Source organism: Carcharhinus amblyrhynchos, chromosome 17 (genome assembly GCF_965287045.1).
Source record: "Carcharhinus amblyrhynchos chromosome 17, sCarAmb.v2.hapA, whole genome shotgun sequence".
Taxonomy (NCBI): Eukaryota; Metazoa; Chordata; class Chondrichthyes; order Carcharhiniformes; family Carcharhinidae; genus Carcharhinus; species Carcharhinus amblyrhynchos.
Window position 1 is genome coordinate 5246082 of NC_137340.1, and position 17479 is coordinate 5263560.

Consider the following 17479-nt stretch of genomic DNA (forward strand, 5'->3'; position numbering starts at 1 on the left):
GGCAAGGTATTAATATTACTGATAAATCACTCAACTGGAGGTTCAACTTTACACCACCTGGATCACATTGCTCAATTACCTCAGTCGCAATGGAGGTGAAATCGTCCTCAAATACGACGTGTTTGACAAGCTCCTCATGCGTACTGGGCACCTCTGGTGTGGTTATCCTGTACTTAGGCTGTGCTCCCACTAGTACAATCAGCATCGATTGGCAGGCTATATAAATCTGCAAAGCAAACACATCACATCAACTCATTACGTCTCGGGGAATGAAACTTACTATCTATGAGCCTACCTACAGCCACCAGCCTGGCCCTGCTCAACCAGGGGAAACCACCCACAATCTGAGGAGCATCTTGACAATTTACAGGTGGTCAGTGACAGCCACATAACTTAATTGCTGACAAAATTTGCTGCAAAGTAATGAGTTCAGAAGTTTGGTTTAACCAAGGGTTTAAAACGATAAAAGGATTTAATAGGACAGACATGGGAAAATAAATTGATTAATTTTACAAATTGCATAAGCTTGGCTGGTACTTCGTAGAATATAAAAGAATGAGCAGTGACCCAAGTTGAGTGATTGAAATGTTAGAACTATTCAATAAGTTAGATGTAGAGAAGCTATTTCCATTGAGAAAATCCAGATACCACAATCTTAGAAGTAGAATCAGCTCTTCAATTGCAACATCAGAAGGTACATCTTCACACAAAGGGTACAGAAAGGTTAGAACTCTCTCTCTCCCACCAGAAAGCTACATATCGAAGCTTTCAAATCTGTGAATGCAGGATTTTTGTTAGATATTAAAAGAATTGGAGCAAAGGCAAGAAATTGGAGATGAGGTACAGATCAACAGCTATGCAACTGAATGGGAGAACTGCTTTGAGGAGCTGGTTATTCTTCTCCTGCTCCATTAGTTCCCAACTGCTAAACAAAACACAACACATGTACCCTTACATAACTTTGTGGCAAGTACTTATTTAACTCACCACAGAGCCAGATTTGACAACCCTCCGTTATACTCATTGCACCAATTTCCCACACAGTTAGGCTCAACCCACCCCATATGATGCAGCCCTGGGAACACAAATGGGGTAAAAAGTCTGACAACACCAGGTTTTAGTCCAACCTATTTATTTGATAATATACTCACAAGCTTTTGAGGGGACTGCCTCTTCGTCAGGTGAATGGAGGGTTCTGGCCTCAGACAGAGCATATAAAGCACAGACAGTTTAGAGATTACTGATTAGAATGCGAATCCTTACACCTAACCTGCTGTTCAAGACCTGAAGTGGCTGATAATGTGAGTGGAAGGAGCACTGATCACAGTTTAAAGAGATGTGTATTGTCTCCAGACAGTACAGTAAGTGAGGTTTTGCAAACCCAGGCAAGTCACGGGGGTTACAGATAGTGTGACATGAACCCAAGATCCCTGTTGAGACCGTCCTCATGTGTGCGGAACTTGGCTATCAGTCTCTGTTCAGCGACTCTGCGCTGTCGTGTGTCGTGAAGGCCGCCTTGGAGAATGCTTACCCGAAGGTCAGAGGCTGAATGCCCGTGACCACTGAAGTGTTCGCCAACAGGAAGGGAACAGTCTTACCTGGTGACTGTCGAGCGATGTTCATTCATCCGTTGTCGTAGCGTCTGCATGGTCTCCCCAATGTACCATGCTTCGGGACATCCTTTCTTGCAACGTATCAGGTAGACAATGTTGGCCGAGTTGCAAGAGTATTTACCATGTACCTGGTGGATGGTATTCTCACGTGTGATGATGGTATCCATGTCGATGATCCGGCATGTCTTGCAGAGGTTGCTGTGACAGGGTTGTGTGGTATTGTGGTCACTGTTCTCCTGGAGGCTGGGTAGTTTGCTGCGAACAATGGTCTGTTTGAGGTTGTGTGGTTGTCTGAAAGCAAGAAGTGGGGGTGTGGGGATGGCCCTGGTGAGATGTTCGTCTTCATCAATGATATGTTGAAGACTCCGGAGAAGATGTCGTAGCTTCTCCGCTCCGGGGAAGTACTGGACGACGAAGGGTACTCTGTCCACTGTGTCCTGTGTTTGCCTTCTGAGGAGATCGGTGCGGTTTTTCGCTGTGGCGCATCGGAACTGCCGATCTATGAGTCGAGCACCATATCCTGTTCTTACAAGGGCATCTTTCAGGGTCTGGAGGTGTCTGTCACGATCCTCCTCATCTGAGCAAATCCTGTGTATACGGAGGGCTTGTCCATAGGGAATGGCTTCTTTAACATGTTTAGGGTGGAAACTGGAGAAGTGGAGCATTGTGAGATTGTCTGTGGGCTTGCGGTACAGTGAGGTGCTGAGGTGACCGTCCTTAATGGAGATGCGTGTGTCCAAGAATGCAACTGATTCTGGGGAATAGTCCATGGTGAGTCTGATGGTGGGGTGGAACTTGTTGATATCATCATATAGTTGTTTCAGTGATTGTTCACCATGAGGCCAAAGGAAGAAAATGTCATCGATGTATCTAGTGTACAGCATCGGTTGAAGATTCTGTGCAGTGAAGAAGTCTTGTTCGAACCTGTGCATGAAGATGTTGGCATATTGAGGTGCAAATTTGGTCCCCATGGCTGTTCCATGTGTCTGGATGAAAAACTGGTTGTTGAAGGTGAAGACATTGTGGTCCAGGATAAAGCGGATGAGTTGTAAAATTGCATCTGGAAACTGGCAGTTGTCAGCGTATTGCTGCGACTGCCTCAGTACTCAATGCTGACAACTGCCAGTTTCCAGATGCAATTTTACAACTCATCCGCTTTATCCTGGACCACAATGTCTTCACCTTCAACAACCAGTTTTTCATCCAGACACATGGAACAGCCATGGGGACCAAATTTGCACCTCAATATGCCAACATCTTCATGCACAGGTTCGAACAAGACTTCTTCACTGCGCAGAATCTTCAACCGATGCTGTACACTAGATACATCGATGACATTTTCTTCCTTTGGCCTCATGGTGAACAATCACTGAAACAACTATATGATGATATCAACAAGTTCCACCCCACCATCAGACTCACCATGGACTATTCCCCAGAATCAGTTGCATTCTTGGACACACGCATCTCCATTAAGGACGGTCACCTCAGCACCTCACTGTACCGCAAGCCCACAGACAATCTCACAATGCTCCACTTCTCCAGTTTCCACCCTAAACATGTTAAAGAAGCTATTCCCTATGGACAAGCCCTCCGTATACACAGGATTTGCTCAGATGAGGAGGATCGTGACAGACACCTCCAGACCCTGAAAGATGCCCTCGTACAGGATATGGTGCTCGACTCATAGATCGGCAGTTCCGATGCGCCACAGCGAAAAACCGCACCGATCTCCTCAGAAGGCAAACACAGGACACAGTGGACAGAGTACCCTTCGTCGTCCAGTACTTCCCCGGAGCGGAGAAGCTACGACATCTTCTCCGGAGTCTTCAACATATCATTGATGAAGACGAACATCTCGCCAGGGCTATCCCCACACCCCCACTTCTTGCTTTCAGACAACCACACAACCTCAAACAGACCATTGTTCGCAGCAAACTACCCAGCCTCCAGGAGAACAGTGACCACAATACCACACAACCCTGTCACAGCAACCTCTGCAAGACATGCCGGATCATCGACACGGATACCATCATCACACGTGAGAATACCATCCACCAGGTACATGGTAAATACTCTTGCAACTCGGCCAACATTGTCTACCTGATACGTTGCAAGAAAGGATGTCCCGAAGCATGGTACATTGGGGAGACCATGCAGACGCTACGACAACGGACGAATGAACATCGCTCGACAGTCACCAGGCAAGACTGTTCCCTTCCTGTTGGCGAACACTTCAGTGGTCACGGGCATTCAGCCTCTGACCTTCGGGTAAGCATTCTCCAAGGCGGCCTTCACGACACACGACAGCGCAGAGTCGCTGAACAGAGACTGATAGCCAAGTTCCGCACACATGAGGACGGTCTCAACAGGGATCTTGGGTTCATGTCACACTATCTGTAACCCCCGTGACTTGCCTGGGTTTGCAAAACCTCACTTACTGTACTGTCTGGAGACAATACACATCTCTTTAAACTGTGATCAGTGCTCCTTCCACTCACATTATCAGCCACTTCAGGTCTTGAACAGCAGGTTAGGTGTAAGGATTCGCATTTTAATCAGTAATCTCTAAACTGTCTGTGCTCTATATGCTCTGTCTGAGGCCAGAACTCTCCATTCACCTGACGAAGAGGCAGTCCCCTCGAAAGCTTGTGAGTATATTATCAAATAAATAGGTTGGACTAAAACCTGGTGTTGTCAGACTTTTTACTGTGTTTACGCCAGTCCAACGCCGGCATACCCACATCATGAACACAAATGGGATCATAGTCAACTACTGTGATCTGGGCAGGATCACCGCATTTCACTCACTCAGTGTAATACAATAAACCTCACCCATCACACGGTGTAACAGAACAGGACTTCTGGTGTTGTCTGGAAGCCACAAAGAAATCTTTTTTATTAATGCAACGGCTGTCAATTCATGGATTGTTCACTGTCCAGTTTGTTACACCAAGGGGAGAGCTCACTGTCCAGTTTGTTACACCGAGGGGAGAGTTCACTGTCCAGTTTATTACACCGAGGGGAGAGCTCACTGTCCAGTTTATTACACCGAGGGGAGTGTTCACTGTCCAGTTTATTACACCGAGGGGAGAGTTCGCTGTCCAGTTTATTACACCGAGGGGAGTGTTCACTGTCCAGTTTATTACACCGAGGGGAGTGTTCACTGTCCAGTTTATTACACCGAGGGGAGTGTTCACTGTCCAGTTTGTTACACCGAGGGGAGAGCTCACTGTCCAGTTTGTTACACCGAGGGGAGTGTTCACTGTCCAGTTTATTACACCGAGGGGAGTGTTCACTGTCCAGTTTATTACACCGAGGGGAGTGTTCACTGTCCAGTTTATTACACCGAGGGGAGTGTTCACTGTCCAGTTTGTTACACCGAGGGGAGAGTTCACTGTCCAGTTTGTTACACCGAGGGGAGAGTTCACTGTCCAGTTTGTTACACCGAGGGGAGTGTTCACTGTCCAGTTTATTACACCGAGGGGAGAGTTCACTGTCCAGTTTGTTACACCGAGGGGAGAGTTCACTGTCCAGTTTGTTACACCGAGGGGAGAGTTCACTGTCCAGTTTGTTACACCGAGGGGAGTGTTCACTGTCCAGTTTATTACACCGAGGGGAGTGTTCACTGTCCAGTTTATTACACCGAGGGGAGTGTTCACTGTCCAGTTTATTACACCGAGGGGAGAGTTCACTGTCCAGTTTATTACACTGAGGGGAGAGCTCACTGTCCAGTTTATTACACCGAGGGGAGAGCTCACTGTCCAGTTTATTACACCGAGGGGAGCGTTCACTGTCCAGTTTATTACACCGAGGGGAGAGCTCACTGTCCAGTTTATTACACCGAGGGGAGTGTTCACTGTCCAGTTTATTACACCGAGGGGAGTGTTCACTGTCCAGTTTATTACACCGAGGGGAGTGTTCACTGTCCAGTTTATTACACCGAGGGGAGCGTTCACTGTCCAGTTTATTACACCGAGGGGAGTGTTCACTGTCCAGTTTATTACACTGAGGGGAGCGTTCACTGTCCAGTTTATTACACCGAGGGGAGTGTTCACTGTCCAGTTTATTACACCGAGGGGAGTGTTCACTGTCCAGTTTATTACACCGAGGGGAGAGTTCACTGTCCAGTTTATTACACCGAGGGGAGAGTTCACTGTCCAGTTTGTTACACCGAGGGGAGAGTTCACTGTCCAGTTTATTACACCGAGGGGAGTGTTCACTGTCCAGTTTATTACACCGAGGGGAGAGTTCACTGTCCAGTTTATTACACTGAGGGGAGTGTTCACTGTCCAGTTTGTTACACCGAGGGGAGAGTTCACTGTCCAGTTTATTACACCGAGGGGAGAGCTCACTGTCCAGTTTATTACACCGAGGGGAGGGTTCACTGTCCAGTTTATTACACCGAGGGGAGTGTTCACTGTCCAGTTTATTACACCGAGGGGAGAGCTCACTGTCCAGTTTATTACACCGAGGGGAGAGTTCACTGTCCAGTTTATTACACCGAGGGGAGAGTTCACTGTCCAGTTTATTACACCGAGGGGAGAGTTCACTGTCCAGTTTATTACACCGAGGGGAGAGCTCACTGTCCAGTTTATTACACCGAGGGGAGAGCTCACTGTCCAGTTTATTACACCGAGGGGAGTGTTCACTGTCCAGTTTATTACACCGAGGGGAGTGTTCACTGTCCAGTTTATTACACTGAGGGGAGTGTTCACTGTCCAGTTTATTACACCGAGGGGAGAGTTCACTGTCCAGTTTATTACACCGAGGGGAGTGTTCACTGTCCAGTTTATTACACCGAGGGGAGAGTTCACTGTCCAGTTTATTACACCGAGGGGAGAGCTCACTGTCCGGTTTGTTACACCGAGGGGAGAGCTCACTGTCCGGTTTGTTACACCGAGGGGAGAGCTCACTGTCCGGTTTGTTACACCGAGGGGAGAGCTCACTGTCCGGTTTGTTACACCGAGGGGAGAGCTCACTGTCCAGTTTATTACACCGAGGGGAGAGTTCACTGTCCAGTTTATTACACCGAGGGGAGAGCTCACTGTCCGGTTTGTTACACCGAGGGGAGAGCTCACTGTCCGGTTTATTACACCGAGGGGAGAGTTCACTGTCCAGTTTATTACACCGAGGGGAGAGTTCACTGTCCAGTTTATTACACCGAGGGGAGAGCTCACTGTCCGGTTTGTTACACCGAGGGGAGAGCTCACTGTCCAGTTTATTACACCGAGGGGAGTGTTCACTGTCCAGTTTATTACACCGAGGGGAGAGCTCACTGTCCAGTTTATTACACCGAGGGGAGAGTTCACTGTCCAGTTTATTACACCGAGGGGAGGGTTCACTGTCCAGTTTATTACACCGAGGGGAGTGTTCACTGTCCAGTTTATTACACCGAGGGGTGTGTTCACTGTCCAGTTTATCTATCTCAGTGCCCCTCTAGGAAAGAAAGTAATCCAGTTACACCTGTAATTAGTAGAACTATCCGCAATATTTTCACCATATCCTCTAAGAAAGGGCATTTGGCATCTCCTTACAGAGGTAATTTTTGAAATCATGCACTCGTCATGTCAAGGTCCTCCTGTAACCTTGTTTAGTTTAACTGTATACATTAGCTTATTTCAAATGCACCACCAGTAGATGCATCATTACATTCCTGTACAGAAAAGGAGGAACCAACATTCATAGCGTGCCTTTCACAATGTTAGGAATTCCCAAAGCATTTTACAAACAGAAGTACTTTTGAAACGTAGTCACAGTTACAATGTCAGAAATGCAACAGCTAATTTGCACACAGCGAACTCTGATAAAACAGAAATGGAATCATTATCAGGTAATCTATTTTTACAGAGTGATAAATATTGGCCAGAATGAGACACAGCTCCTGGCTATTCCATACATTTCACAAAGTACTTGAGGCAGAAAAAGTTTCTGCTGCCAACATTCACAAGAATTACAAACAAGTATTGGCAGCAAGAGCAGGCCTGCTGTCCAATCCTCCCTTTAAACGTGGCATAATTCTTTCAGTTCTGAGCATACTCCAGAAAAAGGCCAATCTAAAAGTTTTTTCAACTGTTACTAATAGAAACATCCCAATTACCTGTTCATAATTCTCAACACCATATTGTAGGTGCCAGTCAGTCTTCTGTAGCCCTGCTGGAGTAGGAAATGCCCTCCCTCAGACATTTCACTGTATTAAGTTCAACTGATCAGCTGCAATGGTGGAAGTTTATACCCGGAATCTCCCTCACAAAACACTTCTCCAGTATATCACAACCTTCAACCATGGTTCCAGCACTCCTGCACGTAACCAACCCAATCTTCACTACTTAGATGAAAACAATTAGAGAATATTGTAGCAAAGATTATGCCATTGACATCAAAGACTATGGTGGTATTTTCCTCTGCAATCCAATTAATTTAATCTCATTGTCCAGAAACCTGAGTCTCTTCTCAGTTTGATTTGCATACCAGTATAGGTGGGCTGGCAGTGGGGTAAATGCTTGTACCAGTACTTGTATCAGGGATCAATGGTTCCTTCCCTACCCAGCAATTACAGAAATGCCTCTTCCTAATCAAACCAAGAACTCTGCTTCAACAGGTGACCAAGGTAGACAATTCCACATTGACCTTCCCCAATTTGATTAATTTTGTCAACAATTAAAATTTGTTGCATTTGTCACATCCTTTGGAGCAACATCAATAATTAACTCTGCATGGTTATCATTTCTATCCTACCTCCTTAACCTTCTCAGCATCAAAGCGTTGCACTATTTACAGATTTTGAATAGGAGTTTTGTCAAGAGTCATGAAGAAGAGGTTTTTCCAGAAGGAGCAGGTGATAACATGCTGGCAAGTGAAATACTTAATCATCCGGAACCAAAAATGCACACTACCTTGAACATAAATGAAATCACAGTCAACAACTGTGATCACAGCAGGATCACTGCATTTCACTCTCTCAGTAAGTGTAATACAATAAACCTCATCAGACACTGTAACAGAGTAAACTGGACAGTGAACGCTCCCCTCGGTGTAACAGAGTAAACTGGACAGTGAACGCTCCCCTCGGTGTAACAGAGTAAACTGGACAGCGAACGCTCCCCTCGGTGTAACAGAGTAAACTGGACAGCGAACGCTCCCCTCGGTGTAACAGAGTAAACTGGACAGCGAACGCTCCCCTCGGTGTAACAGAGTAAACTGGACAGCGAACGCTCCCCTCGGTGTAACAGAGTAAACTGGACAGCGAACGCTCCCCTCGGTGTAACAGAGTAAACTAGACAGCGAACGCTCCCCTCGGTGTAACAGAGTAAACTGGACAGCGAACGCTCCCCTCGGTGTAATAAACTGGACAGTGAACGCTCCCCTCGGTGTAATAAACTGGACAGTGAACGCTCCCCTCGGTGTAATAAACTGGACAGTGAACGCTCCCCTCGGTGTAATAAACTGGACAGTGAACGCTCCCCTCGGTGTAATAAACTGGACAGTGAACGCTCCCCTCGGTGTAATAAACTGGACAGTGAACGCTCCCCTCGGTGTAATAAACTGGACAGTGAACGCTCCCCTCGGTATAATAAACTGGACAGTGAACGCTCCCCTCAGTGTAATAAACTGGAAAGTGAACGCTCCCCTCAGTGTAATAAACTGGACAGTGAACACTCCCCTCAGTGTAATAAACTGGACAGTGAACACTCCCCTCAGTATAATAAACTGGACAGTGAACACTCCCTGCAGTTGACTTGCTCTCACTTTCTGAATAGTGATAAATTAAGTACAAAGGAGAAATGTGTAATCAGTTACACGCTGCTAAAACAAGCTGAAGCCTTGACCTTTATTGCAGTGCAATTTACCTGAAGAGATTTTAAACAACGTATTTCCTTATCCAAGGGTCACAATTTTTTTTTTATACATCAGGATTTTTCCGCAGAAGAATCCTTCACAAGTCACCTTGTGGCTTCAGCACAGAATACCACAGTCCAGAAAGCCATTCTACCCATCCTATCTCTGCCAGCCCTGAGACACCTCTTTGTAAGTCGCGCTACTCATTGTTCATGCTGAAGGTTAAGTATATTTATGCGTCACATGTAGGTTTACATTAACATTGTAATAAAGTTCCTGTGAAAATCCCCTCGTCGCCACACTCCAGCGCCTGTTTGGATACACTGAGGGAGAATTTAGCATAGCCAATATACCTAATCAGCTCATCTTTCAGACTGTGGGAGGAAACTATAGCACCCGGAGGAAACTCACACAGACATGGGGCGAACGTGCAAACTCCACACAGGGAATCGAACCCACATCTCTGGTGCTGTGAGGCAGCAGGGCTAACCACTCCGCCTACAGCCTTGTCATTTATTTTTCTCTTTTTGAAATGTTCATCCAACTTCTTTGCTGAGAGTTATTGTTGATTTGACCTCCATCACCCTGTCAGACTTATCTGATCACGTCCACACTCACTGCCTCCAACATATCTCAACTCACCCCTGGCTATCTTGAATCCGCTCTGGTCCCCAAGCCTCCTGTCTCTGGAAACCACTCCTCCAGGTTTCCTCTGTCAAATTTGACATGGGGTACTTCCCAGAGGACAATCAGAGACCAGAGTGTCCAAACTTAGATCAGCAATTGGTGTTGGGCTGGCCCTGAAGGCAATAAGGACATTGCAGTGACCGTTGCCCCCTGGACAGGTGAGTGAAGGAAATATTCTCTGCAGCTTCCTCACCGTCATTTTCTACATCTGATTCAATCAGCACTCCATCATTTTCCTCTTCTTAAGTCCCATGAGAATCTTTAGGAATATAGCAACAGGAGACCTCCACTTAGCTCCTCAGACCAGCTCTTACACTCAACCGGATAGTTTAAATCCGGTTACCCAGCCGTGCGAGCAATATACTTGTCCAACAAAAATCTATCAACCTCCGACATGTAAAGGTCCAACAGTCCACAGCCTACTGGCGACAGGATTTCAGTTTTCCATCAATCTTTGTGAGACAAAGTCCTTTCTCGTTTCACTGCTGGGTGGCCAAGCTCTCGTCTGAAGATCAGTTCACCTTGTCCTTGATTCTTCTGCCAGACAAAATAGTTTCGACCCAACTAAACCCCTTTAACATTTTCAGCACCTTGACCAGATCACTCCTCAGTCTGCTGAGCCCAGGCAAATACAAGCCAAGTTTGTGCAATCTACCCTCATAATTTCGCCAAAACTCTGTTATCACACTGCCAAATCTGTTCTGCTGTTTAAACGTATTTTTAATTTGTTTGCTTTGTTTTTTATTCTATGTACTTTTCTGTGGAGATTTATTTGATTAACTGTCCTGCCAAACGTAATGATATTTTTCTCCCAGTTTTAGCCGATCGTTTTGCTTCTCAGCAGTCCTACTTTATCATTAATCTTTACTGAGTTCATGTTTGTTTGAATTTAGGTGGTCTCGATACACAATTCTGTCACTGTACCACCCTTTCAATACAAAGCCCGACAAGCTACAAATGATGCATTGTGTCATCTCGTGTCAGGTTGTAGTAAGTCATAAAATAGAACCACAGAATCATATAGTGCAGAAGAGGCCCTTCAGCCCATCGAGTCTGCTCTGACAAATGATAAACACCTGACCTTCCCCCAATCCCATTTACCAGCACTTGGCCCACATCCTTAAATATTATGACGTGACAAGTGCTCAAACAGGTAGTTTTTAAAGGATGTGAGGCAACACACCTCTCCCACCCTCTCAGGCAGCACCTTCCAGGCTGTCGCCATCCTCTGAATAAAAAAGGTTTTCCTCACATCCTCCCCCTAAACCTCCTGCCCTCACCTTGAACCTACATCCCCTTGTGGCAGACTCTTCAACTAAGGGGAACCTTATCCACTCTCTCGATGCCTTTCATAATCTTATACACCTCGCTCAGGTTGTCCCCCAGTCTTCTCTGCTCCAACAAAAACAACACAAGCCTACCCAACCTCTCTTTGTAACTTAAATGCTCCATCCCAGGCAGCATCCTTGTGAATCTCCTCTGCACCCCCTCCAGTGCAGTCACATCATTTCTATAATGTGGCGACTAGAACTGCACAAAGTACTCCAGCTGTGGCCTTGCCACGGTTCTACCCAACTCCAACGTGACTTCCCTGCTTTTGTAATCTATGCCTCGACTGACAAAGGCAAGTGTCTCATTTGCCTTTTTCAACACCCAACCAACATGTCTTTCTGCTTTCAGAGTTCTGGACAGAACTAGTGTCGTTCAGTGAATACTTCCTTGTCAAATTACTCCTTCCAAAGTGTATCTCCTCTCACTTTTCAGCCACCTGCTATTTATCTGCCTATTTGACCATACCATCAAAATCTTCTTGTAGCCCAAGACATACAACCTCACCGTTAACCACCTGGTCAATCTGCAAATCTGGGGATTCCACGAAACGTATTAACCGTTCCTCAAAATTACTACAGCAATGAAACTTATTGATCAACATCATCAAGATTCCCTACTTCTCAAACTCTGTGGAAGCTGCTGAAACCTGTCACATCCCCCTCAACGATGGCATTGCTGCAACTGCTTCAGTACTCAACGCCAACAACTGCCAATCTCCAGATACAATTTTACAACTCACCCGCTTCATCCTGGACCACAATGTTTTCACCTTCAACAACCAGTTCTTCAGCCAGACACACAGAACAGCCATAGGGACGAAATTCGCACCTCAATATGCAAACACCTTCATGCACAGGTTCGAACAAGACTCTTCACCGCACAACACCTCTTCACCGCACAACACCTTCAACAGATACAATACACTAGATACATAGATGACATTTTCTTCCTTTGGACTCATGGTGAACAATCACTGAAACAACTATATGACGACATCAACAAGTTCCATCCCACCTTCAGACTCACCATGGACTAATCTCCGGAATAGGTTGCATTCCTGGACACACGCATCTCCATTAAGGAGGGTCACCTCAGCACCTCACTGTACAGCAAGTCCACGGATAACCTCACAATGCTCCACTTCTCCAGCTTCCACCCTAAACACGTTAAAGAAGCCATCCGCTATGGACAAGCTCTCCGTATACACAGGATCTGCTCAGATGAGGAGGATCGCAACAGGCGTCTCCAGATGCTGAAAGATACCCTCAGAAGAACAGGATATGGCTCTCGATTCATCGGTCGACAGTTCCAACGCGCCATAGTGAAAAACTGCACCGACCTCCTCAGAAGACAAAGATGGGACATGGCAGGCAGAATACCCTTCATTGTCCAGTACTTCTCTGGAGCAGAAAAGCTACAACATATTCTCCAAAGCCTTCAACATGTCATCTACAAAGACAACCATCTTGCCAAGGCCATTCCCACACCCATATCTTGCCTTCAAACAACTGCACAACCTCAAACAGACCGCAGCCAACTACACAGCCTTCAAGAAAACAGTGACCACGACACTACACAAACCTGCCACAGCAACCTCTGCAAGAAGTGCCGGATCATCGGCACAGATGCTATCATCTCATGTGAGAACACCATCCACCAGATACACGGTACATACTCTTGCAACTCAGCTAACGTGGTCTACCTGATACGCTGCAGCAAAGGATGTCCTGTGGCATGGTACACTGGGGAGATACTACAACAACGGATGAGTGAACACTGCTCAACAATCACCAGGCAGGAGTGTTCACTTCCTGTTGGGGAACACTTCAGCGGTCACGGTCATTCAGCCTCTGGTCTTCAGGTAAGCGTTCTCCAAGGTGGCCTTCACAACAGCACAGAGTCGCTGAGCAGAAACTGATAAAGTTCCACACACATGAGGATGGTCTCAACCGGGATCTTGGGTTCATGTCACGCTATCTATAACCCGTACAACTTGCCTGGGTTTGCAAAATCTCACTAACTGGGGACAATACACATCTCTTTAACCTGTGCTTAACCCTCTCTCCACTCGCACTATCTGTACCTTTAAGACTTGATTACTTGTAAAGACTCACATTCCAACCATTATTTTGTAAATTGAGTTTGTGTCTTTATATGCCCTGTTTGTGAATAGAACTCCCACCCACCTGATGAAGGGGCAGTGCTTCAAAAGCTCGTGGCTTTTACTACCAAATAAACCTGTTGGACTTTAACCTGGTGTTGTGAGACTTCTTACTGTGTTTACCCCAGTCCAACACCTCCATCTCCACATCACAGGGACAGGGAGACAGAGGAAGGGGTCAGAAAGAGGCAGTGTGAAGCTGGGCTCTACAGACTGGAGAGGAAACAGGAGGTAAAGAGGGTAATGAATGGGTGAGGAGCCCAGGTAGATGGGGACCAGAGAGAGAGGAGGGAGGGTGAGAGGGTGCTGAGGGGGTAAAGGGGGGGGAGGGGAGGATGGAGGAAAACAACCGCTTTCCCGGCCGGTTTTCAGTTCGAGTTTGAAGCAGTTGCTTCCTGCCGGACCCGGGCACCAACCTGCAACAGGACGAAAGTCACCGTCAACCGTTTCTGATACCGCCCGAATTCACCGACCGACAGCAGAGCAGTGTCCACATCCATCAGAACGGCAGCGGGGCACGGACTGAGATACAGCCCGGAGGCCGGCACACCGCCGCCCGCCCGGCCGGAGCCGGTATGACACCCAAACCTCCCGGCACACCGCCGCCCGCCCGGCCGGAGCCGGTATTACATCCAAACCTCCCGGTACACCGCCGCCCGCCCGGCCGGAGCCGGTATTACATACAAACCTCCCGGTACACCGCCGCCCGCCGAGCCGGAGCCGGTATGACACCCAAACCTCCCGGCACACCGCCGCCCGCCCGGCCGGAGCCGGTATTACACCCAAACCTCCCGGCACACCGCCGCCCGCCCGGCCGGAGCCGGTATTACACCCAAAACTCCCGGCACACCGCCGCCCGCCCGGCCGGAGCCGGTATTACACCCAAACCTCCCGGCACACCGCCGCCCGCCCGGCCGGAGCCGGTATTACACCCAAACCTCCCAGTACACCGCCGCCCGCCCGGCCGGAGCCGGTATTACACCCAAACCTCCCGGTACACCGCCGCCCGCCCGGCCGGAGCCGGTATTACACCCAAACCTCCCGGTACACCGCCGCCCGCCCGGCCGGAGCCGGTATTACACCCAAAACTCCCGGTACACCGCCGCCCGCCCGGCCGGAGCCGGTATTACACCCAAACCTCCCGGTACACCGCCGCCCGCCCGGCCGGAGCCGGTATTACACCCAAAACTCCCGACACACCGCCGCCCGCCCGGCCGGAGCTGGTATTACACCCAAACCTCCCGGTACACCGCCGCCCGCCCGGCCGGAGCCGGTATGACACCCACACCTGCCGCCGCCCGCCCGGCCGGAGCCGGTATTACACCCAAACCTCCCGGCACACCGTCGCCCGCTCGGCCGGAACCGGTATTACACCCAAACCTCCCAGCACACCGCCGACTGCCCGGCCGGAGCTGGTATTACACCCAAACCTCCCGGCACACCGTTGCCCGCCCGGCCGGAACCGGTATTACACCCAAAACTCCCGACACACCGTCGCCCACCCGGCCGCAGCCGGTATTACACACAAGCCTCCCGGCACACCGCCACCCTCCCGGCCGGAGCCGGTATTACACGCAAACTTCCCGGCACACCACCGCCCGCCCGGCCGGAGCTCGTTTACACCCAAACCGCCCGGCACACCGCCGCCCGCCCGGCCGGAGCTGGTATTACCACAAACCTCCCGGCACAGCGCCCTTCACCCGGCCGGAGATGGTATTACACACAGACCTCCCGGCACACCGTCGCCCGCCCGGCCGGAGCTGGTATTACACCCAAACCTTCCGGCTCACCGCTACCCTCCCGGCCGGAGCTGGTATTACACCCAAACCTTCCGGCTCACCGCTACCCTCCCGGCCGGAGCTGGTATTACACCCAAACGGCCCGGCACACTGCCGTCTCCCGGCCGGGGCTGGTATTACACCCAAACGGCCCGGCACACTGCCGTCTCCCGGCCGGGGCTGGTATTACACCCAAACTTCCCGGCACACAGTTGGCCACCCAGCCGCGCGGCCGGAGATGGTATTACACCCGAACTCCACCCCTGCACGTTGCCGCCCTTCTGGCCGGAGCCGATATCACACGCAGACCTCCTGGCAGAGCGCCCCCCAACCAGCTGGAGGAGGTATTTGTCTTCTGAGGAGGTCAGTGCAGTTTTTCGCTGTGGTGCGTCGATCTATGAGTCGAGCGCCATATCCTGTTCTTATGAGGGTATCTTTCAGCGACTGGAGGTGTCTGTCACGATCCTCCTCATCTGAGCAGATCCTGTGTATACGGAGAGCTTGTCCACGGGGAGTGGCTTCTTTAACGTGTTTAGGGTGGAAGCTGGAGAAGTGGAGCATCGTGAGGTTATCCGTGGACTTCTCCAGAGCCTTCAACATATCATTGATGAAGACGAACATCTCGCCAGGGCTATCCCCACACCCCCACTTCTTGCCTTCAAACAACTGCACAACCTCAAACAGACCATTGTCCGCAGCAAACTACCCAGCCTCCAGGAGAACAGTGACCACAATACCACACAACCCTGTCACAGCAACCTCTGCAAGACATGCCGGATCATCGACATGGATACCATCATCACACATGAGAATACCATCCACCAGGTACATGGTAAATACTCTTGCAACTCGGCCAACATTGTCTACCTGATACGTTGCAGGAAAGGATGTCCCGAAGCATGGTACATTGGGGGGACCATGCAGACGCTACGACAACGGATGAATGAACATCACTCGACAGTCACCAGGCAAGACTGTTCCCTTCCTGTTGGCGAACACTTCAGTGGTCACGGGCATTGGGCCTCTGACCTTCGGGTAAGCATTCTCCAAGGCGGCCTTCACGACACACGACAGCGCAGAGTCGCTGAACAGAGACTGATAGCCAAGTTCCGCACACATGAGGACGGTCTCAACCGGGATCTTGGGTTCATGTCACACTATCTGTAACCCCCGTGACTTGCCTGGGTTTGCAAAATCTCACTTACTGTCCTGGCTGGAGACAATACACATCTCTTTAACCTGTGCTTAACCCTCTCTCCACTCACATTGTCTGTACCTTTAAGACTTGATTACCTGTAAAGACTCGCATTCCAACCATTATCTTGTAAATTGTGTTTGTGTCTTTATATACCCTGTTTGTGAACACAACTCCCACTCACCTGACGAAGGGGCAGCGCTCCGAAAGCTAGTGGCTTGTGCTACCAAATAAGCCTGTTGAACCTTAACCTGGTGTTATGAGACTTCTGACTGTGTTTACTCCACTCCAACATCGTCAGCTTGGATCAGGAACATCTCACTTGCTGAGACTCTGAATTGGACTTCAATTGGATTGGAGAGATAAACAAAAAATAGAAAGCTGAGGGATGACTTGATAGACTTCTTTAAAGTCATGAAATGATTGACTGGCATATGAAATAAACATATTACATTTATGGTAGAATCCAAAACTAGGGGCCATAAATATCAGGTTATTATCTCTCTACACCTCGTGGGGGCACAAAGCAGACTTTTGTCTGTTGCCATTGCAAGGATATTCTCCTGGAACAGCTCATGAGCCTGTTGCCAGAGGCCTATAGCTACTCCACGTCAACCACAACTGACCAGGAGTCTGTCCTGCTCTTTTCAGGTTGACATTCTGTTCAGCTGCATGAACACACTTTCCTTGGCCATCAAATCTAGGTGAACCCAGAGCTTCTGGAACAGAGGCAGGGGATGTTATCCACTGCGTCACAACACCACCTACAAATATAAGATGGTCACCAATAACTCCAATAAGGAATTCAGGGGAAAGCTAGTTAGACTGTGAAAATTACCACTTTTTTATTTTATGAGTGTCACGAGTAGGCATA

General features: G+C 48.7%; 1 protein-coding gene across 2 annotated transcripts in view; it reads right to left on the bottom strand.

The window, feature by feature from the left end:
- slc22a15 (solute carrier family 22 member 15) overlaps positions 1 to 14171 on the bottom strand; it is a 58925-nt gene extending 44754 nt beyond the window's left edge. For both annotated transcript variants that reach the window (XM_080205408.1, XM_080205409.1), the window contains exons 1-2: positions 14049 to 14171; positions 80 to 226 (exon numbers count right to left, since the gene is read on the bottom strand). In XM_080205408.1, coding sequence (XP_080061534.1) covers positions 80 to 226; positions 14049 to 14132 — 231 coding nt within the window. In that variant the 5' untranslated portion in view covers positions 14133 to 14171. The remainder of the gene's footprint in view (positions 1 to 79; positions 227 to 14048) is intronic.
- Between the last annotated feature and the right edge of the window lie 3308 nt (positions 14172 to 17479).